General features: G+C 42.9%; 1 protein-coding gene across 2 annotated transcripts; it reads left to right on the forward strand.

Annotated features, from left to right (window-relative positions):
- Nucleotides 1-4,061: 4,061 nt before the first annotated feature.
- LOC130403359 (semaphorin-7A-like) lies at nucleotides 4,062-25,243 on the forward strand. 2 transcript variants are annotated; one of them, XM_056607672.1, is made up of 14 exons: nucleotides 4,062-4,235; nucleotides 4,334-4,470; nucleotides 5,420-5,461; nucleotides 6,241-6,342; nucleotides 6,775-6,880; nucleotides 8,192-8,299; nucleotides 8,511-8,665; nucleotides 16,630-16,802; nucleotides 17,180-17,288; nucleotides 17,762-17,957; nucleotides 18,546-18,661; nucleotides 19,381-19,532; nucleotides 19,917-20,008; nucleotides 21,106-25,243. In XM_056607672.1, the coding sequence occupies exons 1-14, from the start codon at nucleotides 4,139-4,141 to the stop codon at nucleotides 21,435-21,437; spliced, it is 1,917 nt and encodes a 638-aa protein (XP_056463647.1). In that variant the 5' UTR covers nucleotides 4,062-4,138; the 3' UTR covers nucleotides 21,438-25,243. The 2 variants fall into 2 exon arrangements, with proteins under 2 accessions (XP_056463647.1, XP_056463648.1); XM_056607673.1 differs by lacking the exon at nucleotides 21,106-25,243 and having other exon boundaries at nucleotides 19,381-19,545; nucleotides 19,917-20,004.

Consider the following 25,243-nt stretch of genomic DNA (forward strand, 5'->3'; position numbering starts at 1 on the left):
GACCATAGTAATACTAATTATTCATAATAGTGGACGTTCCTCAAAATCATTATGTCTATAGCATTACTTTAAAATTGTTTTACTTAGTCTATAGTGCTTATCCTGAGAATGTATTTTTAAGTGGAAACAGATTAAAATGAATCATGGTGTCAACAAGAACGTTTTAATCAACATACATTTGGAACCAAGAATGTCTGATGAGAGACAGGGAAACAGACAGAGCGAGAGAGAGAGACAGGGAAACAGACAGAGAAAGAGAGCGGGGGGAGAGACAGACAGAGCGAGAGAGAGAGAGATTGATAATCAATATCTATTTACAAAATATCAATATATATTTACAAAAAGATATATACAATGATCATCATGTTATCCAAACCTATTAAACTACATTATTTACAAAATTATTTACACATTATGTGCACTATTTAAAGCTCCTTCTGGGGAGTCAAAGAAATTACAGAGGAACTCCCGAGTCTGAAGGGCTTCCCTGGGTCCTCTGTTACCCCCCATGTGTCTGACACTTTGCAGACCATGTTCTCCATCCCTTTGACCCTCTACCATATCTCTGTTCTTAGGCTTGATCAGATAATTATGTAGCACACATGCTGCCATGACTACCATGTCTATATGACACAGCAGCATGGATATTCTTGACAAAAAAAACCTCCATCTGGCCGCAAGAATGCCAAAGGCACACTCCACTGTCATGCGAGCTCTTGACAGCCTGTAGTTAAAGTTACTATTATGCCTTGACAGGTTGCTGCCAGGGTAGGGTCGCATCAGGTACCGCTTCAAGGGAAACGCAGCATCCCCTACCATCATGTATGGCACGTCACCTTGCTGACCATAACCAGGCAGGGGGGTGTCTTCTGGCACATTCAAAGTCTTTTCACTCATTCCCCTCCCCAGTGCTGAATGAGCGAACACCCCACCATCACTTGCACGGCCAAAATCGCCAACTTGTATGATTATAAATTTTGAGTCCGCATCCACCAGGGCCAACAAGATTATTGAAAATGTTTTTTTATAATTAAAAAACTGGCTGCATGATTTTTTGGGTGCTTGAATTTGAATGTGCTTCCCGTCGATGGCCCCAATGCAATTTGGAAACTGCCATCTTCTCCAAAAGCGCTCTGCGATAGCTGTCCATGATTCCTCCGTTGGTTTCGGCATTTGGGTCTCCATCATGTGATCGACAACTGCCCTACAGGTCATGTGAACGGAGTCTGCCACTGTTTTTCTGCCCAGCCTGTAGGCAAGAGCCAGACTCCTGAAAGACTCTCCGGTGGCAAGGAATCTGTAGGAAAATATATAATTTGTTAACTGGTGTACAACATAAATCAGTTATTGTTACTTTAAAGAAAAAAATCTGTTATTCAATTATCTGGCAATTTATGTCAACAGTTGTGAAGTGCCAAGGTCGCTGGAAGGACCTAAGGGACCAATTTTCCAAAAAAACTTTACAACCACGGAGTGGATCGGCAGCAGGACCCCAAAAGGAGTGGAAATACACCCAAGCCCTGTCTTTTCTTATTCCCCACCTTCAACCCAGGAGGTAGGCTACAGTGCAAACAGGAACAATTGGGAGAAAGCTCTCGGACAGAACCTTAGATGGAAGTCGTGCTTAGTGACAAATCACGACAAATACTTCCAATTGATATGCATGAGTTTGAAAATTGTGCTTTTTGACACGAACATTTAGAAAATACGTGTACCTGATCACGTTTCAATAGATTAAATAACGTGACAGTGTCACCTATTTTCGTGAGCCCGGGATGCCTGTACGCCGGCCATTATCGCCCGATGAAATATTCTTCGTCATATCTATCAAACCAAAAATCCTTCACATTCGCCGAACGACGATTATGAAAGTAAAATTCACATTTCTCGCTAAAAAAATTTACATAAACACTTTTAATGGTTTAACTATGCTAAAATATCATATTTTCCACCCAGGATAAAAAGTATGTCCGCCATTTTCACAGAAGAATATCCTAAAAACTATCCAATAGGAAAGATGTTCACAGCGTCTATTAGAGACGTAGTGAGGCACCCCCCATTCCGTATGCAGAAGACGCCGAAGGGTACCTTTACCGTCACCGACCGACTAAAAAGGGTACCTTTCCCGTCAGTCACCGACGCAAGGGGGCCTTTGCCAACAGTCGGTATTTGACGTTCTCGGAGTGAGACTGTGTTGGTTTCTAACAATGATATCATTAAAAGTTACATAAAGTAACGGTTTAATAACACAAACGCAGGAAACACGTGAGTTGCTAGTTTAGCGAAAGCAGCGTCCCTAACAACCTGACGTTGTTGAAACATGCGAGCGAGCCGATAAAATCTTCCTAATAACTATAAAACTAAAGATCAGACACAATCACTGACTGAAGATTATGCAAGTAAAAAGTATATTTCTCGCTAGAAATGTTATTAGAAACACGTTTAACGGTGAATCGGTCCTAAAATATTTCATTTCCCATTCAGATAATAAAGATTAATAAAGATCATACACATTCACTGACTGAAGATTATTCAAGGGAAAAGTACATTTCTCGCTAGAAATGTCATTATAAACACGTTTAATGGTGAATCTGTCCTAAAATATTGCATTTCCCATTCAGTTAATGCTGGGTTTTGCGTATCATATATATGCACGCGAAATGGACGTATCCGCACTCCACAGTAGTTAATGCTGGGTTTTGCGTATCATATGCACGCGAAATTGTCATTTGGCGTATGTACTGCAAGCATTTTGAAAGTGTCAAACCGTATGATCTGTACGCATATTGGTGAGACTGGGTTGGCTATAGGACAACGCATAATGCATCCTGGAATGAGTGAAGCTTGCCTGCTGACACGTTAAAATGACTGTCACAACTGCCATGAGCAAAACCATTTGTACATAGTGTAGGCTACAGTAGGCCTATTCGATATTGAATGAAGTAGGTTACTTTACACTCCCTGTCACTGTACAGAGTAGACAATATGATTTGCTTGTACAGCACCTTAAAAAACTCACTGTTTTTTAAGGTTTTTTAATGTTTTTCACTATGTTCATAGGCACACCCAGCCTCGCTTTCAATATAACACGCACTCGCATTCTGTAAACACCATCAGTAAATAATAATATGAAAACAATATAAAATATCTTTCAACAAGAAAAAAATATTTGTTTACTTTAAATGGATAAAGGTCAACAAATGCGCAATTTTCAGCTGTCAGAAATGTGTTGTGATCACTTGTATTCCTCATAGCTCTCAGGCTGTGGGGAAATCAGCAGCCAGCGATCTCAGGTCTGCTCTGCATAATTAACTGTGGCTAAACATCAACTGCACTGAAGTTATCATAACTTCATAAATTCTCATTTTCAAATGATTATGAATACTATTATTGTTATTTGAAGCCGTGTCAGTCTTGACTGTGGGTGGTGTTGTCCTCTGTGTCTGCTAGTGTCTATAATACAGTTATATTTTTGTCGACATTATCAAACGGAAGAACTTTTATTATGAAGAGCACAGGGCAATGAAGCACGCTAGCCAATAAGAGGACCCGCCCACCGGCGGAAACCAGATATTGAGTGGTAAATTCGTTTCGCTCAGTAAGAACCAAAAAACGAATAAACGAACTGAAATTTAGATTTTCGTTTTCTTGTCAAAACGACAAAACGAAAAAACGGCTTGTTTTCTGGTTTCTGCTTGCGTCAATTATTCCCAGAAAACAGAGTAATAACACGTATACCTTGCTCCTCCTCTCTCTCTCTCTCTCTCTCTCTCTCTCTCTCTCTCTCTCTCTCTCTCTCTCTCTCTCTCTCTCTCTCTCTCTCTCTCTCTCTCTCTCTCTCACTCACTCACTCACTCACTCACTCACTCACTCACTCACTCACTCACTCACTCACTCACTCTCTCTCTCTCTCTCTCTCTCTCTCTCTCTCTCTCTCTCTCTCTCTCTCTCTCTCTCTCTCTCTCTCTCTCTCTCTCTCTCTCTCTCTCTCTCTCTCTCTCTCTCTCTCTCTCTCTCTCTCTCTCTCTCTCTCTCTCTCTCTCTCTCTGCGCAGCCAATAGGTGACAGTAAGTTGAGAAGAGTAATAAGAACCGACGAGGAAACAAACCAGAGACACCAATAATTCAATGCTCCTATCATGATAATGAAGCTCTTTGTCGCATTTATATTATACATGTATATTATTCTGGCAGAAGCCCACAGATCCCCGGATCCAAGGCTGGAGTTCACACATGGTAGGCTATTTAATTTTGTTTTGGTATAAATTTATCAAATAAGATCGATGCAATACAACACTATCACAACTATTACTATTATTTTTGTTTGATTCCAGATATGAAAATGAAGCGCATTACTCTACCGCACAAACAAACCCATATACAACTGGTCGAAGATGGGGCGAATAAAGTGATTATGAAAGCAGATCAACACCTGTATTCTCTTGACTTTGCCCAGGAAACGAACATCACAGTAGGTCCAATCATTATTTAATCCGTGATTATTTAATTCATTTAATGTTCTGGCGTGTAGGCCTACTTCCTCCGTGTAGGGGAGACCGGGTATGGTTGTAACACATTTTTCTTCAGCACCTAAAACTACATTTTCTTTTAAAGCTACAGTTCTGGACCTTTTAGGCAAAGTAGCCTACCGACATTTGTCTGCAACAAGTGCGGAAACCATTTAAATCTCCTCAACTATATCACTCAATTCGTGAGATTATGCCAAATACAATGTATACCTTTGTTACAACCTCCTACCCCACTATCGGGTAGATTATAACGCCTACTGGGGTAGGTTGTAACAGATAAAATGCAAAACAACAATGGGACTCCATTTGATATGCCGATTTAATGATAAGCATAAACAACAGGGTTTGAAAATAGATTCACCAAACAAAATATTCTTAAACTGTACTGTAAATGTAGACATATGCATCCTCTGGGTGAATGTGTGCGCGTGTGTGTGTCTGCGTGTGTGTGCATGTGTGTGTTACATTGGCAAAGGCAGGCTGAATGCCACACACATCTATATGCCTATATGAAAAATGGTAGGCTACATTCAGTTACTGTAGGTATACAGAAAAAATATAATCTTATAAAATACAATCCATTCTTCACATAGAGAATAAAGATCATATTAATGTTATGAACAAAATATAAAAAGCATCACGTTTATACTTTATGTGTATTTTTGCATCCATGCATATCAAAAATAGATGAATGCATGTTTAATTCAGTTTAGACTTGTTACTTTGTGTTTTTATAATATGCAGTGGCCTATAATGGTTGTTGTTTGCAGACCTGTTGCTCCCCCTCACCCCACTCCTCACTTCTTTTGGTTGAATACTTTCAAAATGAGTCTTGTTTGTCGGGTGTCTCCATATCTTCATGATGCACACATCTCTTATCTTCCTTTCCAGACTCTTGGAAGCCGATGTGAAGGAGGCAGTCCTCAAGTTGAAGTGTGTATTACACCACATTTATAGCAAGATAAACGGAATCATGCATTTAAGGGGTGTAACGGTACACAAAAGTCACGGTTCGGTATGTACCTCGGTTTTGAAGTCACGGTACGGTACAGGACGGTACGGTTCATAGTTAAGGGGAAAATTAAAAAAAAACTGCTTGATATCAACAACGGAGAATGGCCGTAGATCAGCAGCAATGAAAACACCAATAGACTTGATTATGGCATTTGCATTTCTGAATTCTCAGACAAGGGTTGTTGAAATAGCCGGTTTGACTTTGCACCTTATTTACTTGGTACATTGTTTACTTTGCACATTAAGGACCAATGAAACACCAAATACTATTTGAAAAGCTTTGGAAGTTTATTTACAACACTGCTTACATGGTTTGTAGTCAACATAAAAGATCGATCGGGCGGCGCATTGCATTGCGTCACCCCGACACCCCGACGGAAAACTGTGAATGCTCGTTATGGAGTCGGATTACGGTGTCGGAGTAGTATACTTTGGCTAAACGGTCCGGGCGGAACTCAGACTTCAAGTTTTAAATTCTGCATCGCAAAACAAGCCTTTACATTCGCCATATTAACGCTACGCCACATTTACGCACCGCGGTCCAGCTCTGTAAACACCCAGAAGGGCCTGTACCCTGACGGTTCGGTAAATACGTGTATCGTAACACCCCTAATGCATTTAGCTGGAGCATGATCTCAGGCTATTCAAAAGAAGAGCATCTGATTGAGTTCACTAATTGTCCCTCGTTTCTTCTTCAGCCCTATGCGTACAACATCACTGTGCTGCACAAACTGAAGGGGATCGAGAACCAGGTGTTCCTTTGTGAGACAAGTGAAACAAGGACGAAGTGCTGCATCAGGGTAAAACAAACCCACAACACCTCCATCTGAATCTTTACAATACACAAGCCTGGGAACACATATTATGTATTCATGTTACATGTTTCATGGTAATCCTGCTTGGCAAGTCACTTTTGCATACATAAATCAAATGAGTCAAATGCAAGTCAAGATATTTGTTTTTTGTTGAATTTGTTATGGGAATTGTTCTTGGTTTTCCATCAGAAGAGGAGGAATCGACCTGTTTGCTAACAGAGGGTCTTCTCCATTACGATGACTCACATCACTTTGATGGACCTTTTTTCCGTTTAATCCCATAATCGCGCATGCTAACGATGTTCTTTCTTTTGGATAACATATCCCATAATATCGAAAAAAAAATCAAGGACTTTGAAAAGATCTTGCATTATTGCCACACTGGATCTCTAACTATGTATCTCTATTTCATTTCAGGATTTGTCACCATCTGGAGAGTGCAGGGCCCCAAAGCATCTAGAGGGAATCAGCAGCACCATCAAGGAGTACCGCCTCCGGGCCGGGGAGCCCTCGCTCTTTATCGGTGAGCCTTAAAGGGCTGATTATGGTCCCACTTTCACGCAAGGCAAGGACCACGCAGAGTTTCGACGCAGTCGTGAACCTGTTTTGGTTTTGTTTCGGGTTTTAGGGAGCGGGCCAATCAAGGCCCTTGCTGCTGCGTCGCCTCGACGGAAGGTTACAATTTTTGGGAGGCGAACGTCAGGCCCTTGCGGTTGACGCAAGGAGGGTTCGCAAGGACGTAAGGGGTCCGCAACCCCCTTGTGTGCGTGAACGTGGGACCATAAAGAGCCCTTTAGTCTGAGCCTCGCTCTTCATCACAGAGCCTTTAGTTTGTTTTTTAGTTTGACTGGGGTTCATCTTGGCACTAGGTCTAGTAGTCTCTCCTGCTGTCTACAAGGTCTTCAATAAGGTATTGAATTCAGTGGACACATTTTAAGCTACAAGAATTCAATTCAGTACTTAAATACTATGTTTATACTGACTGCTGCCGACAGTGGAATGTCAAACTTTAAATAGTAATAATGGTAATTTAGTCACAGAATTGTTATTCTTTATTAATGGTATTATTATCATTATATTTATCACTCAAATAATGTCCCTCGGTGGGCCCGTATACCCATCCTGTGTCTGGCTGGCTGTTTAATAAGCCTGGGGCTGGGGTCAAAGATATCATATCTTTATTATCCTGAGAGGCAGAAGTACCCAGCAGTACCCGCTGCTGAGCAGAAACACCATGACGAAATCGTCTGCAAACTCAGTGATTCAACGCTTCCCATATCGGCTTTGGCCGTGTTACTGTACGGGACAAAGTAGGAGGTGACGGGACACACCAGCGGGTGGATTTTATCTGAACCTTCAGGTTAACAAATCCATCAGCCAACCTTTCAGGGATCAGTGTCGCAGATGCTCAGTTAACCTATTGCTGAGGAGGATCACATGTTTTTCTATAACCTTAGGGGAAGTTATCTCCCAGTCAGACCGGCTCTTCTGCCATTTATGTAAAGTATGTTCATCTCAACACAACCTGCTGCCGAATGTGGATTAACTCACAATTGGCAGCAATAAAAACGGATTAATTGTCCATGAAGCACTCGTTACACTCTAACCTTTAGCATCGATTTCCAATGTCTTTCATGAACACGTGTAAATGAATACAGAAAAAACAAGGAGGTACATTGCCACAGCGCAAGAGGTTGTTCACTAGCTAATTTACTTATTTTTATCCCCAGAGGACGTGATTCCCTTTAATTATCTCTCTTGCCAAAACCAAACCCACCACGCCCCTCCTCTATGTATGATCTCTAATTCTGTCCGTGTGGTTTTCATATTTCAGAGGCACAAGGAAGTTATGTGCTTTACGTCACTCAGTCCAGCACAGAGAACTCCATTGGGATCTACAAGTTTGGTTCGGACCGGGTCAGACCCACCGCGCCCGATAATGGTAAAAATTCTGTCTCTCTATCCTCCTAGTTCAGAGGAATGATAACTCACATGACGAGATTAGCTTAATGATGTTTTTATGGAGGCAAATGCAAATAGCTGACACCATGGGTTCAGGAGTGGCATCCATGTTTAACCATGACAAACATTGATCTTCACGCCCGTGTCCCAAGGCACACAATCATGTTGACGTTACATTTGTTCTGTCTTAGCTCCGCTCCCGGTAGAGCCCCATTACATGGGCTTGGTCTCCTTTGAGGGTACAAACCGGACGCAGGACAAACTGTATGCCTTCTTTAAAGAGAAGAACACGGCTGGTGCTCCGGAGAGCGACATGTGGCTGCCCTTCGTGGCCCAAGTTTGTAAGGTGAGTTTGCATAGTTTGCATTGTCAATTTGAATAGGCCGGGTTTGCAGAGTGACTCTGCATGGCCAGAGCCCATGTTTCCACTGAATGGCGCTGATAGCGATGAGGTCCTTTTTTCAGTCAGCTTTCCCCTCCCTCCTCCCCACATCGTGACCCCGGTCGCTCTGTGAGACGTGTTTTGTTTGTGACTGTGGAGCTTTGCCTGTTCCACTGTTGTCAGTCAACATTGAAAACCTGCTGTATTGGAACCCGACGGGAGGACCGCCTTTTTATGGAGATCATTTTCATGATTGGACAAATTCAGAATGAGATTCCACAACCAAAATATTCGTAACACTAGGGATGGCCGTTTGAATATAAAGCTATTTGAGTTTAATATATAGCTATTTGAGACTTATTTGAAGACATAAATATCAGTTACTGCACCTTTAACTTAGCATGCAGTTTATCACCATGTAGTTTAGATATTCCATATAGAAGAGGCCTACTCTCACCCAAAACCAGACACAGTACCAGAAATATGTCTGGACCAAACCCAGTACCCAGAAAAACCACAAGTGGAAAAAGCAAGTGATGGCTAATGAGTGCAAGATAAAAAACGCGAGCACGTTTCGCCAGAGCTAAGAAAGCTGCGATATATCAAGGCCAAAAGACCTTTCTCACGAGAGCTCTGGCAAAAACTGAGGTCTAGAGCAGGGGTCGGCAACTGGTGGTCCGCGGGCCATATTTGGCCCGCCAGACATAATATCGCCCCGCCAGATTATTCTGAAGTTATATGGTTTTTTTTTATTGATTTTTTTTGAATATCGATTATCTATATCTGTTAGCTTAAGTGTAAACGGCCGGATACAGTGAACATTTTTTTTCTTTCACAACCGTTTTTGAATTTAATTGTATCAAATCCTGCTACTACTCCTGGAAGGTTAGAGACACACTCATCACGGTCACGCGTAAGCTGCGAGGGGCTTAGCGGGAGTTATTGGAAACTATGCAATATTAAATTAAACTGAACCCCCCTCTATAGGCCTATATATAACAACCATGGCGACCCGACATTGCATATTTTTGTGTCATACTGCACGTAGAGAAAGGCAGGAGCTGTTGACAAAAGTTCACAAAAGTCCTCGCCTACAGCTCTTCTAATGGTGAGCAGGCTAGGAACGGAGGTTTGTGTGTGTGCGCAGTCATTCAGCACCCGCCATGGTGTCTGTATATGTGCGTGTGTGTGCACGCAGTCAATCAGCACCCGCCGTGGTGTGTGCGTGTGTGTGTGTGTGTGTAATCAGTCAGCACCCGCCATGGTGTGTGTGTGTGTTGTGTTGTGTTGTGTTGTGTTGTGTTGTGTTGTGTGAAGTGCTTTAAGAGTGGTTGGCTGCTTTTTTAGGTTTGCACTTAAAGGTTGGGTATGGAATTCTCTTTTTTGGCCATTTTTGTAAAATTACTTGAAATGCTTATCATAAACCACTTACAGCCACTGAGTTAGAAGTACTGACATGAAAATTAAACAAGTTAATCATCTGTGGAACAGGCAGAGTTCGAAAAACTCCAGCGAATGATTTCCAGAACCACCGAGTGGCATTGGACAGTAAGTATGTCAATGAAACGGTCGTACTGCACTCCCCTTCCCCCGCTCCCCGCTCGTGACCCCTTCGTGCACACACAAAAAGATTGTGAGCCAGAACAAGCTTCTGTTTGTTGTTATCCTGCGGTAGCTACCGGAGCTAGCTAACTAGCTAATGGCTCGCTCTCGCGCATCTGTGTTCGCGCTCGTGCATGATTGCGCGTCCATGTACTTGGAATGGGTGGAGTCAGAGTCTGCGTTGAAGGAGAGGGGGTAGGAGCATTTGAGTTGGGTGTTTTCAAAATCTGCTGGCGTTTCGCAAATCCCATACCCACCACTCGTCAGCTGGTTTCCGTCAGCATTCCACTGTGCGACCATCCTTTTGCGTAATACGGATTGCGTATGCCCTCATACATTGTGGAAATCATATGCTGGATGCTTTATTCTTTCTGTGTTATTTAGTTAATGGGGCTAATCGGGCTATAATAAGACCACGTTGGCTATGCAATCGCGGACAAATACGATGCCCTGCAATAGCCGCAATTATTCTCTCACGCACCATGATGAAGGAACAAATGTGTGGTAGGAACTAGGAACTAAAGTTCTCGCGTATGTTTACTGGAACCCATGCCGGCGAGAGACAACTACATTCCGATTGGCTGGCGGTCATTTACAGCCGAAACGCTACTAGCTCATTTGCATAGAGTTGAGCTGTTTTCGACTCTCATTTACAGCTTTAGAACTTTATCAATGCCCTGTAGGAGATATTTGTTAATGTTTGTCCCGATAAAACAATAATGGTAAAAAAAATAATATTAATAAAAAAACACGACGGTAACTGAGTAAGTCAAACTGTCCAATCTGAAGGCTCTACTTAAACACTCCCCCTACTCACTTCCACAAATGCAAAGCGAAGAGAACTGAGTAGGGGCGGGCGTAGCCTAACTAGTTTGTGAATGACCCAGAGAAACGCAACGCAAATTCAATGTGAACATGCATGAGGCTTTAATAAAATCCCGGACGATTTTGAAATTCCGCAAAACATTTTTTAAAAGTGTCTCAAAAAGAGGGAATGTCCGGGCAAAAGAGGACGTCTGGTTACCCTACGTACGGGAAACAAATTTGATTCCTACCTGTAACACTGTTAAATAGCGGCCCAAATTGGTTGCCTCTATCCTGATCATTTCTCTGCGTGAGAAATATGAAGTGTGGCGTGTGAGCTTGTGCAAGGGTTGAATTCATGGGGCAAGTCCCAGGAATCTCCCACTTACGGCTTCCATGAAAGAGAACCAAACTAATTCACACAAAAGCGTTCATGCAAATCTAGCATTAAAGGTTAATTTAAGGAAGTTCTCTCCAGTCACGCTGAAAGTAGTTCGCTAGTAGTAGCGCTTTCATTTGCAGTGTCAGAGATTTCTGAGAAATCTGAATGCTGACTAAATTCTCAAGGTACGGCCACACCAACCACGTTACTCGCGTTAGGGGCGTCCAAACTCGGCATTTTTGCATAGGGAACCATTGATATAGGCGCGTAGATGCGTTACATGCGTTGAAGCGTTGCGTTAGGGGCGTTAGGCGCGGCAGACGCACGTAATTACGCACGTAAACGCAGTAACGCGCCCAACGCACCAACGCCCGGAGTTCAGAAATGTGAACTTTCAACGCTCCAACGCGTGGCGCTTAGCCGCGATAGCCAATCAGCGTGGAGCTTGACCCGACGTCACTGGCAGAGAGTAGTGAGCTTGGACAGAAGCATACGGCCGACATCTTTCTTTATTCTGGGTGGAAATAGTAACATAAACTTTACGCTATTAAATGCGTTTATGGAAACATTTTTAGCGAGAAATGTGCATTTTACTTTCATAATGTTCGCTCGGTGAGGATGTTTGGTTTGATAGTTATGACAAAGAGGGAACGCTCCGTTCACTTGCATAGACAGAGTGTCTGGATGCTAAGCAACCTCAACGTCTTGGCGGACTATTTCTCTGCTGATCAACACTACGAATGCTGGAAACACACCAGACACACCATGTGAAGTTATTTAACCCGATTATTGTTATTTATATCAGATATTATTTAATCTAACCCGATCTAAACTCTATCACCCAAACACGGCGGCGTTTGGGTTTCCTACCTCGGACTCCAGCGCAGCCACGGCCGCCAATATCTTTATTCTGGGTGGAAATAGTAACATATTTAAGCCATTAAATGCGTTTATGGAAACATTTTTAGCGAGAAATGTGCATTTTACTTTCATAATGTTCGCTCTGTGAATGTGAAGGATGTTTGGTTTGATAGTTATGACGAAGAGGGAACGCTCTGTTCACTTGCATGGACATGGACTCATCTAGCTGCGTTGGCGCGTTGACGCGTTGGAAGCGTTGAACCACCACACAATGATCAAGCGTCAGGTTAGGCGCTTTACTCGCGTTATCCAACGCGAGTAACGCGGTTGGTGTGGCCGTACCTTCAGAATTCTGACACTGCAAATTATTGCACGCTAGTGAACTACTTTAAAGAAAAACTCGACATCGCGACCAGGCGACAAATGACTGGTGAGAACCTTCTTAAATGAACCTTTAATGCTGGATTTAATTATCAGAATTCGGATTTTATCCAAGTATTCTGACTTTATTATTAGAATGCTGAATTTATCTCACAATTCAGACTTTATTAGCCTATTCAATTTCTGAATTAAGGCGAGACACGGCAGGCAAAATCATTGATTTTTCAGTCACTGGTCAATTTTGATATTTTGGGCTATTTGCACCATTAACATGTAATGTTTCACTCAAAAAGTTTGCTTTATTACGCAACGTTTCAAATTACAGCCGGTCTCTGTCATATGTGTTCCGTGGTATCGTTGGAAAGCACTCGATCTGCTGCACAACATAAAACTGATATCTGATTGGCTGGACTCGATTTCCGACAAGACGATTGGTTCGAATGTATCACGTGGTATGCTCTCAAGCTTCCTGGTTAGCTTTGGCCATAAAATCTTTAAAGGCCGTTTTCTCAAAATGAGTTTTTCCTCACAAGCCAAGCAAGGTATCTCCACTTCTGTAGCACCTACATACACCAAACTTTAGGATCTTATTCTCAGCTACTATATGGGATTTGTTGATATATCATTCTTGGCCTGATTTACATGACATTTTATACGTAAAAATAGGGCGGCAATACATTTTTTTAAGGCATTGGCAGTATTTTCTGATTAACTGGATAACGAAAGGAGATATCCATAATCCCCTTTGTAAATATTTTTCTATTTAATATAGTCACAACATGAAGAAATAATTTTGAGCCTGGCTTTTTCCAATGGTCCGATTCTTCGTTTAAAAATATATGCACATTTGCGCATATTTTATTAGATATAGCCTAATTAGCATATCTTAACATACAATTACAGAAAACTTCCAATGCATTTTCTTCTTCTAACCATGTGGCTATTCAACCGGTAAAGTTTCATAAAGATATCTGTAAGTTAAAAAAGAAATCCTATTCACCTGCCGTGACTCAACTTAAAATTCTTGTGATGAATAATCTACATTTGTATAGTCGATGTGCAGCACTTTAATTCCAGTCAACTTTTCTTTCTAACACCAGCACTTCCACAATTATGCCCATATTCCTGACTGCTATATACAAAACCATTTATAGCGCATCTATTTTTCGGCTGCAAGTGGTAGTCGCCCTAAATGCAGCTTTAATGTGGGCTCTGATTCTGAATGAATGCCGCTGCTGAACTGTGTGAATAAATAAAGGGAACTGAAATCTAGGGATGCACCGAAATGAAAATTCTTGGCCGAAACCGAAAACCGAAAATGAGGAAACCAAGGCCGAAAACCGAAAACTGAAACACCGAAAGAAAATATTACGACAATTATTAGTACCATTTAGGGGTTGCCGTGGTATACGGCCTTAGTTTAAAAAGGTTAAAAGTTCGGCAGTTTGTCCTTGCAATATTTTATTTATGATGTTTATTTCATAAAAAAAAAAATATACAAACCTAATAGATAGGCGTCCTAATAAAGCGTTGGAACACGCAAGACCGGTAACCATAGCAATGCTGGTATACAAACCCCGCAAAGCCCAATCCCTACGAGAGCTCCCCACACTACGGCCATCCGGAGGCGCACGGAGCTTTTGGCCGTAATATTATAGATAAAATGATATTATACTATTATATATAAAAAGTTATAAGACGCTGTCGCCGAGAATTGAAACAATTTATTGAATAAATATTTGTGAGATGTCATTACTTCTCCTGAGTTTGCTTCCTATTTATGTCGAGTATACACCCCTACTGTCCACAAGCATCCCCCCCCCCTCCCCATATGGATTTGGAGAATTGTTGCCACGTCCCAGTGGTGGAGGTATCATATATATGAAAGAGGGCATTCAATTATACTATAATGATCAATTAGGAGGCTGAAGCCCTAAAGGAAGTGATGCAATAGGTGACTGAGGGTCAACATTTGAGACCCCCTTTTATCAAAGGGGGTCTCAAAGGACGCATCCTGTGGCTCCAGCCCTACAGGAAATGACTCAGCAAGTGCTCCATCTCGTTGCACCTGCACCCAGCGGCTCGCTTGCAAGATTTTGGCCTGAAGTTCTTCCCAGACCTACACCCTAGCCATCCAACATGCATATCTGAGAATCAGGCCTCTCTTTAATAATGACAAAAAGTTATGAGAGAAATACACATTAACTTTTTGTTATCTCATAAGCGGCGTGGTGCCGGCTCCTTTTGACCTTTTGACCCCAGACTTCAAAAACGTGGCCACAGGCCAGCTGTGTCTACACACCTTAAGCCACAAATGTACACCTCCATCCCACAAAAAAATGGGGACTAGAAACTAACCTCTGTCTTATCTACATTTACTGTACTGTTGGAGGTCACGCCCCTTTTCCGGCCTTTTCGAGATAGCCAGGGATACTTAAATGTTTACACACATTTCCCGGGGCCCCGAGAACGACATATCCGAGATTTGGAGTTCTAGCCCTTAGAGAAAAAAAGTCTTCCCAAATGGACTGTCATTTGGACAAAGCCCCTCAGAAGTGTTAGCCTGGCTCCGCCCGCCTAAGTACTTCTGCTCAATTTGAATTTCCCTTCAGTACTAGGTCTGGACCTGCTGTATGTAATTTGGTTTTCTGCGCTACCACAGCGTGCGCCCAATCAGCGAACAGAGGGCGTGTCTGAGAACAATGACGTTGTCAACGATTAGACCCAGCTTCGAAAGTTGACTGCATACATAATCTCTGGCCTTACTATAAAATATTGATTTACAATGTGCAATTTTTCCCTGATATATTAAATTCGACGAACAAAACCTGCAGCTGTCGTTGACGGACATTTTCGTGCAGACGCGCAAGGTGTTTGGTTTGTGTACAACCTGCGTGTGATTCCCGGCGCATGACACACGTCACAACAACCAAACGTTAGCGATTGGTTATGGCAGATCCAGAGTGGCACTGGGCAGATCCAATCATTTTAAACTTCAACAGACACCCGCCTTCAAGTGAGTTAACATTTGTCAATTGATTAGGTCCAGACTCTCTGTACAAATGAAACAAAATGAAGTGAAGTACGAGAGTCTGGTAGAACCAGGCTACAGAAGTGTTGCCTGCAAGACCTAATGGTTCAGAATGTGGTGGAAAAACAGTTTTTGAGATAGGAAGGTCCTACCGCCCCTGAAATTTGAATACCTTATTCTAGGGCCTAATTGGGACCCCCGCACCGAAACTTGGCCCGGTCGGACCCCGAGGGCAGGAAGGGGGGGCCCTTCCTGCCTGAAACTTGGCCCAGTCGGACCCCGAGTACAGGAAGGTGGGGCCTGGACTTTCATAATCTTCGCTTGGTGAATGTGAAGGATGTTTGGTCAGATGTTATGACGAAGAATCATAATGTGAATGGGAATATTCTATAAATGTCTTGATATCATCTTTCGTCTCAACACTTCTGCTGCAGCCGCTTAAAGTCTCACTCCGAGAACCTTAAAATATGAATCAATCCATTAGAAGTATGAAAATATCTTCCCGGTGGCGTAACGGGGCAAACAAGGTGTGCTTTGACATCTAGGTTTCGAGGCGATTGCAACAGTGCAACGAGAATCCCCCGTATTAGCCACATGTAAAATCAGCGGCCATAAACCACCCTCATTTCCCCATGTTTTATCAGAATACAGCCTGTAACCTTATGAATAGGTCTATTAATACTGAATATAAAGGTCAGCGTTTTTTTATTCTTGGTTCCTGTGATGGCAACAGCTGTGAGGTATAATTATCCGATTGGAATTCGAAAATGCTTTGATCGTTTTTATTGGTATTTATACACATATATATCGCCTTATTAAAATGTGGGCACTCTGATGACTGTTTGTTCACCCCTCCCCCCCTCCCAGGGTGACACAGGTGGTCCCAAAACCAAACTGCAGTACCAGTGGACGTCCCAGTTAAAAGCCCTGCTCTTCTGCGGGGACAAAGCCAGCAAACAGCACTTCCCGGAGCTGGTGGGCGTGGCCTTCTATCACCATAAGGATGATGACAGAGTCTACGGGCTCTTCCGGAACGAGTGGTAAGCAGGTTGAGACAGTGAGTATTGATGCAAGACAGGGAGAGAAAGGTAAAGAAAGAGGGTGGAATGGCGAGAGGCAGAGGAAGATATAGCGGGAGAGAGTAAGAGAGGCAGAGGAAGATAGAGAGGGAGAGATGGAGGGAGTAAGAGAGGCAGAGGAAGATAGAGAGAGAAAGGTAGAGAGGGAGGAATCTATTGCTCTGCTGAAGAAAACCAGGGCTTCAACGTTTGACTCAGGCAAACGTTAACTTCCTGTTGACATGAGGAAATAAATTCTTTCTCAGTCTTTCTCTATTGTGGTGTCAGAGCTTACGAGATTTTGTTGCTCAAATCGCCGCCCTTTTGACCGACATGCTGTTGGCTTCCCTCCTCTGTAGGAACATGAGTGCCGTGTGCGTATTTCCCGTACACGCCATCCGCAATGTCTTTGAAACCTCCTCCTTCAAGGGAAACAAGGGGCTTCCCCCCGTCCCAAGGCCGGGCGCAGTAAGTATCACGTACAAAACGGTTCTGTTGAATAACCATTAACCGATAATAACTACGGACCATAATGAAAGTTTAACCTCTGTGGCCACTGCAAAGGCTTTCAAAACGAATGCCTGACTGATGGGTCACCCTGCAAGGCTGTAGTGCCGGCTACGGGCCCGGGGAAACCAGGCTTCAAGGCTCGACATTCAATAGGCTATGGTTATCGTTGTTGTCCTGCATGAATTAGATGTACCTTAATGTACGCACTTAATGTAGGCACTGATTGTATGTTGTACGTCCTTGCACTTGAAAATAGTACTAAGCATTGTTTAGCGTCTTATCCTAGCTAGCTTAGCCCTCCCTCTTAGGTAGGGGTAAGGGTTAGCTATATTCCTGGACGATGTTCCTGGACGATGTAGACTCAGGACACTGAGGTTTAAACACTAACCCTGGTGCTCCGACCCACCTGAATGGTATCTCGGTCGTTTCAGTGCCCCTCATTCATGGGACAGCACAGCAAGCTGCTGGAGAGGCTGAGCTTTGTGCAGAGTCACCCCGAGATGGACGCTCGGGTGTTCCCGGAGAGCACCCCCCTGTTGGTCAGCAACCACCACTACACACACATACGCCTGCACGCCGTTGCCATCAAGTGGGGGGGCCATCACGTAGTCCTGTATCTCTCGCTGGGTGAGTAGTGTGTGTGAGTGTGTGTGTGTGTGTGTCTGTGTGAGAGTGTGTTAATGTGTCTGTATGTCTGGTTGTGTGTGTGTGTGTGTTTGTGTGTGGATGATCGGGTTACAGATGACCTAGTGCCAGCTCATTTCCTCACTGATAACAATGGCTATTCCAGAGAACAACGTGCTTGTCATTGTACAGACACTGACTTATTGTTAGGTTGAACAGTGTTTCTCTGTTGTTGAGCAGACACCAGCTGTTCTGCACTTTCTATAAAACATTTAATGAAAAAAATATATGCATATATCGAAAACTCGATTATATTAGTTTTGTGGTCGTTTGACGCTGAAATCGAAATCGCGATCAAAATTCGATTAATCGCCCAGCCCTACCCGGGGTCAGAGTTGAAATAGTTTGATCTCTCCGCCACGCGTTGCGCTGGGGCGATGCTAGGTCGGCCTCGACGCTCGACCTCAAAGTAGACACGGCCTCATGTGGTGACGGCTGGAGTTTGAGATGGAGTGACAGCCCTCTTACCTGTCCTATACCTTCTCCCATGTTCACCATTCCCCTCGCCCCCTGGGTTCTCCCCTCCCACAGAGAGCGGCAAGATCCACAAAGTTCTGGAGCGCAAGAGCGGGGCGTTCATCATCGCTGAGTACAGCCCGTTCAGCGACAGAACACACGTCGTCGACATGATGCTGCAGGAGGATGAGGTGAGGAACACACTGGAGATCATCCTCCAGGGCGATCCGGTTAAGGAATACAGAGAGAAAACAGAGCGAACTGTGCGAGAACACAGAGAGAGAACAGAAAAAGAACAGATAGGGAACTGTGAGTGAACACGGAGAGAAAAGGCCAACGTCCTCCACAGTGATAAGGTTATGACTTTGTGTTTCTTGATCATTTAGTTCAAACTTTACAAAACTAAAAACACATCTCTGGTGTGCTCGTGTGTTGAGCCCAGGAGAGTCCTGCTCACTGTTCCATAGGTACCGCCCACGCCAGGGCAAGCAGCTGCACTGTTTACGCTCCACAGGTCTGGAACAAACCTCAACAATCATTTGAATCAGGGCTCAAAATATGGTCTACTTTCCAGATCTTTGATCAACAAATCTTATATTCTTCAATAATAGTTAGTTATAATAGTTTTTAATTCTTGTATTTTTTATTTCTTTTATTCTCTTTCAATGATTGTCCTTTTACAGTATTTTACATGTGATGTCTTCCCTTCAAAGCAATTTTAATGACTTAAGAGTGGAAAAACAAGATATTTAACATTAACCTTTGAATGGACCTGGCTGATGTGTGTCTCCTGATTCCCTTCAGGAGCTTTGTTTAGGCTCTCAAATGTCTGGGGGGTCGTAGGGTCGCCATCTTGGCCGCTCATCACTTTGAGGAGGTGTGACGATGGTCTTTGTTTGCTCCGCCTCAGATGAAGCTGTATGTGAGCTCGTCGAGGGAGGTGGTGCAGGTGGAGATGCAGCAGTGTGACCGGTACGGGCCGCGCTGTGAGGACTGCGTGTTGGCCAGTGACCCCTACTGCGGCTGGGACCGGACCCACTCAGCATGTGTTCCTTCTACAAAGTAAACTCTTATTGTGAGCCCGATATATATATTCATGGGTTTCCTTTCTCTCTCTCTTTCTCTTTCTCTCTCTCTCACTCCTGTAGATGCTCTTTCAGTCATGGTTTCCCCTCTCTGTCTTCCCCTGTGTGTGTCTCTCCCCTCTCTCTCTCTCACTCTCACTCTGAGACATAACTATATCCATTAGTACCGTTTCATGTGTGGTAAAAGAGGATATGCAAGCTTCTCTGAAAAGGTCACCTGCATCGGAGATTGCAAAAGTTTGCATGTGGTTTTGAAACCACTTCCTGTTACCGTAACACCCCGCCCCTACATCAAAGTAGGCCTACACACACTCCAGTTATGTAGTTTGGCGTCTAAACTTTAAACCTTTGTATCTTCCAGGGAGACACTGCAGGATGTGGAGGGAGGGAATCACTCTGTCTGTCCTTCCAGAAAAGGGTACTTTGGGAATAGTACTTTGGGAAAAGTACCAGGTGACTCTGATATTCTTATTTATCGTCGTTACACAACGTTCAAAATCCATCCAATATGGATGGACATATTTATTGATTGATCTATGAATATTCAAAAGTACTTAAATGTTCCTTCAACCAAACAAACTGAGACAGACCCACACTGAGGCAGATGCATGAAACCACACTAGTTTCACAGGTGTTTCCTACTGGGGGATATAATTCAGTTTGTGGTGTACCTGATGGGACCCCGATGGCATCCTGTATGAAAGAATAGACATCAAATATCTCCCCTGCCTCTGCCTGCCTGCCCACAGCCGTGACTGATCTGGTGCAACCCTCATGCTAATGTATAACAAAACCTTTAAAACCGTTAGTTCATCTAAAGTTATGTTAATTTAATTTGGCCTTTAATGCGTAGTGCCGCTGGTTGCGTCTTATATAGAATAACATCGTAAGAAGACTTCTCCTCATTCAAGAGCAACTGGCCGGTTGGCCTCCCAGGTGAATGGCTGATCTTGAGTGAATGGTGAGTAGGACGCAGAGAGCTTCCAGCCTCCAGATTAAACGCTCATTGCCTCCCTGGGGTTCCTGATCCACCATAGTATAACATTCTAACAAATGAAAGGCTCAGCGTCTGTCCCTCATTGCTGTCAGGATTCCCCAACTCATCGGGATGCAGGGTCCACCCCTTTATTCTGCCTTTCACTCCATCCCCGTTTGTCTTAACACACGTTATAAAACAGTTTGGTTGATCCCGAATCCTCTACCTAACTAGGGGCGGCATGTGGCTCAGTAGGGAAAGCGGGTTGACTTGGAACCCGAAGGTTGTTCGATGCCCGAGTGTCGAGGTGTCTCTGAGCAAGACACCTCACTCTAACGTCTCCTGATGAGCTGGCTGTCGCCCTGCATGACAGACACCGCCATCTGTGTGTGAATGTGTGCATCAATTGGTGAATGCGAGGCAATATTGTAAAGCACTTTCAGTGGCCACTTTGGTCCATTTACCGGTTACCATTTAGTGAGCACATTTGTAGAGATAGAGCAACAGTTACGCATCAACAAACTCCACCTCCTGAAAGAATAACAGAACTTCCCCTCTGTTCTTCCTGTCCCAGAAGAGAAGCACTCAGTGGCGAAGTCCTTCCTTAATTGTCCCGTCACCTCACGCCACGCTGAGTACACCTGGCACGGTCCCGGGAACGTCACCATGGCCTGCAAGGCCACGGAGAATGGGTGTGACCTCCCGATCGACAGCATCGGCCCCGAGAACCAAGGGGTCTACAGTTGCATGGCGGTCGAGCTGGGCTACAAGAGAACTGTGGTGGAGGGGACGGTATCTCCATCTGCCGCCGGTCCGGGGCGGCACGGGGGGTCTGGTGTCGACTGGGTCGTGGCCATCAGCCTTCTTCAGCTAGCAGCCATACTTGTTCTACAGAACACAAACTAAGGACCTTCTATGAAGACCTCAAGGTGTTGGCTCACTTCCCCAACACGCAGCAACTCTGAGCAATGGAGGAACAGAGAGGGTTGCATAGAAGTCTACCTAGCTGAAGTTAAAATGAACAATTTCAATCTACATCTCTATGAAATGCCCCAGGCAGGGTTTCTGTCATTAAGTATAATTTTCCACATCAAGAAATGTTTAAAGGTGACATAGTATACCACCACGTTTGACTGTGATTAGCCGTTATAAGCCATTTTGAAAATCTGCCTCTTCCGACATCCTTAAGTGGGTGTGTGGTTGTGATGTCAGAAGAGGCCGATTTTCAAAACGGCTTGAAAGGCTAATCACACTCACACCTGGTGGTATAATATAGATAGATAGATCGATAGCTCATTCATTGTCCCCTTGGGGGAAATTTTCTCAGTGAATAGACGGATACACATGACCGTTAAAACCCAAAATCATATTTCCCACGTGGTTCAAGGACCCATATAAGGTTGTTGGCTTTTTAAACCAACAATTAAAACCTTATTTTTAAATGTTTGTTTAAGAAGCTGATGGATTTTGTGATTGAATGACTGGTTTGTCCTATTTTTGGAGAGGGCTGGGTATCGAAACCTGCTACCTGTGGGTAATAATTCAAAGGTAGTGCAAAGTGTGTGTTTTGAATTTGCTAAAATTTGCATTTGCTGCTTTACTCTGAACTCTCTCTCTGTAGTTGTGTTCCAGACTATTCAAATTAGTACCCAACAGTGTTCCTTGTCCCTTTTAAATAAAACATAAGCAGTGTAGAACATCTTAGCCATTTTGCAGTCTACATCAAATGAGATCAGCTTTTTTAAAAAGTAAAGCCTTTGCTGGCCTTTTTTGCTGAGTTCCGTGTACTGCTCCCACTTCAACTTTTCTAAAACCACCCCCAGATACTTATACTCATGGAAAGACTGTATGGGCTGCCCTTGGATAATCGTTTTATGAAATGCTTTGTCTCTCCTAAAATATGTCACCTTTAAAACAAGACTGTCACGCCAACATTAGTTTACGGAGGTTAAGTACAGCTCACAGAGAAGGCAGCAGACCACCTTAAGATTAAGTATTAGAGAATAGAGATTCATTTTCGTAAAACTGGATCAGGCCTTTTGTTCCCGATTGTTATCTTCTTAAGGGGAAACTAGTTTAAAGTATAAATCTCCTTAAACTGCCATTATATGCACATGTTGTAATATAATGTAATTGATCTCCTTTCTTTTTGCAATTTGCACATTTATGTATTTATATAGATTGAATTGCTGATTATCATATCAATTTACGCCATTCTCATTGGCTCCTTCTGTGCTCTTAATTCCGAATTGAGCAGGTTGCAATTCACTCACGGGCCAAAGGGGTCAGTAATAAGGAGGAATGTTACATTTATTTAGTATGTTTGTGTAATGTTAGACTATACTAGCCCTTGCAGTTTGGCTTCTATATTAACCCTTGCAGTTAAGTAGATCTTTATTTATTATTATATATTTTTATTTTTTAAGGCATTTCAATCATTCTGCGTCCGGGTTAAGCATCTTGAACTGTTACGTATGACACCTGTACATATATCTGTACACGTAGAGTGAGGGGTCTAGGGGGTGGCCGGGTGGCCGGGGCCACCCTAGAGTGAATCCCGGCCACCCCATTGGCCACCCTAGTCATATTAGCATTTTTCCTAATTTATTGTTAGAGAAATTTTTGTTACATTTTATATTTGTATTCTTTTGAATCCGTCTTCACCTAGATATTCCTGAAACGCATCAAAGGAAAACGGAGAGAAAATATTGTTTTCGCCCATATGGATGTTCGACTCAGCAATCTAGGAGTTTTAAGTGTAGAGTCAAAACAAGCAAAAGTCCTAGATTTTGATGATTCTGGGAATCGCTTTGCTACAAACCACAATAACCGCAGAATACGGCTGTTGTAAGATGAATCTATGGAATGTTAATGTATTTTGTATATATTAGAGGCAGGGATTTAAAAGTTAAAAAAAATAATGGTTTTGGCAATTGTGTAATTGATTTTCTGATAAATGCACAGCATTGTGGCTTTTTACTTTTACAGCGTTAGACCAAAAGATCGAGTTGGTGGGTTTTTTGAAACACCTGAAAAGCTGAGACTAACGTGCAGATTTTACTTTAGAATCTGAGTTAAATCAATACACTCCTTTAGAAATGTGAGTTAAAATGAGTCAGAAATGAAATTCTTCTTGATGATGTTTTTGTATATATATAAATATTAGAGCTGTCAGTTAAACGCGTTATTAACGGCGTTAACACAAACCAAATTTAACGGCGTTAAATTTTTTATCGCGCGATTAACGCAATTATTTTATAAAAAAAAAGAAAAAAACTTTTTTTTTTTTTTCATTTGAACATAGCAGTCAGGCTACTGCTTCTTTGTTTTGAGCCCAAAAAAAAAAACTTTTTTTTTTTTGGGCTCAAAACAAAGAAGCAGTAGCCTGACTGCTATGTTCAAATGAAATTTGTTCAAAGCAGTCGTTTAATTGCACTATAGGCTCTTTTTTTGTATCGTCCTGTTTTGATCAGTGTATATGCCAATGTTGTTATCAATAAAAAAGCATTTGCACAAGGCAAGCCAATGCACTTCACCATGTTGATAAGAGAATTAAAATGAGAAGAATTATGGGACAAAAAAATCAAGGGATATTTAGCATAGAAAAATAATTTGCGATTAATCGCGATTAATTAGAGTTAACTATGACATTAATGCGATTAATCACGATTAAATATTTTAATCGCTTGACAGCTCTAATAAATATTAACTCATAAGTAACTGCAAGATAGTGTATTTGACAATTACACCACTGTCTGAATTAATATTAGGATGTAGAGTTACAGCGTGTACATGCCTTAAATATTCCCTCCATTTCAAGATGCCTTATATCAGCTTTAGATTTATGTGCCACCCCAAAATAATCTCTGGTCTCACCTATGGAGGTAGATTTGTGTCTTTATTATGCAATCAAAAATAATAGGTTTGAGATCAAAACTTTCCACACTGCAATCAAAAAATAGATTTGAGAGCAAAACTATCGACACTGCAATCAAAAAAAAATGTATTGCAAGATAAATTAATGTGATAAAAAAAATATTAATGGGAATCCAAAAGTTTTGTTTGCAAACCCAAAAGTTTTGTTTGCAAATCCAAAAGTTTTGTTTGCGAATCCAAAAGTTTTGTTTGCGAATCAAAAAGCTTTGTTTGCGAATCCTAAAGTTTTGCTTGCGAATCCAAAAGCTTTGCTTGCTGTTGAGCTGAATCTCGTGGGCGGGACCTACGCCGAAAGATGTAAGACACGTCTCTATTGGCCAGTCTCGATCGGAGTGACAGCTTGGCAACATCCGAAAAGCCGCTGGCCCCCGACCGCCTCCAGAAGCAGATTGTCGGCCTGACGGACAGGGTGTTCGTTTGTGCCTCTCAATCCGCGGCGGCGCTCAACAACATCGCCCTGCTCTCCTCTGCCATGGTCTCCTTGTCGGCTGACAGGGAGGCCTACGGGATTTTCAGGGCGCGCAAGCGCGCGCACGGGACAAGCCCATAAAGGCGAAGCCTAGACGGCGTAGCCTACATGAAATAGAACTCCCTCTCTCGTTACTAACTGTGGACGTTGCCAAGCTGTCACTCCGATCGAGACTGGCCAATAGAGACGTGTCTTACATCTTTCGGCGTAGGTCCCGCCCACGAGATTCAGCTCAACAGCAAGCAAAGCTTTTGGATTCGCAAGCAAAACTTTAGGATTCGCAAACAAAGCTTTTTGATTCGCAAAC

This window comes from Gadus chalcogrammus, chromosome 14 (assembly GCF_026213295.1).
Source record: "Gadus chalcogrammus isolate NIFS_2021 chromosome 14, NIFS_Gcha_1.0, whole genome shotgun sequence".
NCBI classification, from domain to species: domain Eukaryota; kingdom Metazoa; phylum Chordata; class Actinopteri; order Gadiformes; family Gadidae; genus Gadus; species Gadus chalcogrammus.

What these genes read in the sequence shown, in the direction of transcription:
- LOC130403359 (XM_056607672.1), top strand. Translation starts at nt 4,139, where the DNA reads ATGATAATGAAGCTCTTTGTCGCATTTATATTATACATGTATATTATT. An exon ending in GGAGCCCTCGCTCTTTATCG is followed by an intron (nt 6,881 to 8,191) that starts GTGAGCCTTAAA and finishes TTCATATTTCAG; the next exon opens with AGGCACAAGGAAGTTATGTG. An exon ending in CCGTCCCAAGGCCGGGCGCA is followed by an intron (nt 17,289 to 17,761) that starts GTAAGTATCACG and finishes CGGTCGTTTCAG; the next exon opens with TGCCCCTCATTCATGGGACA.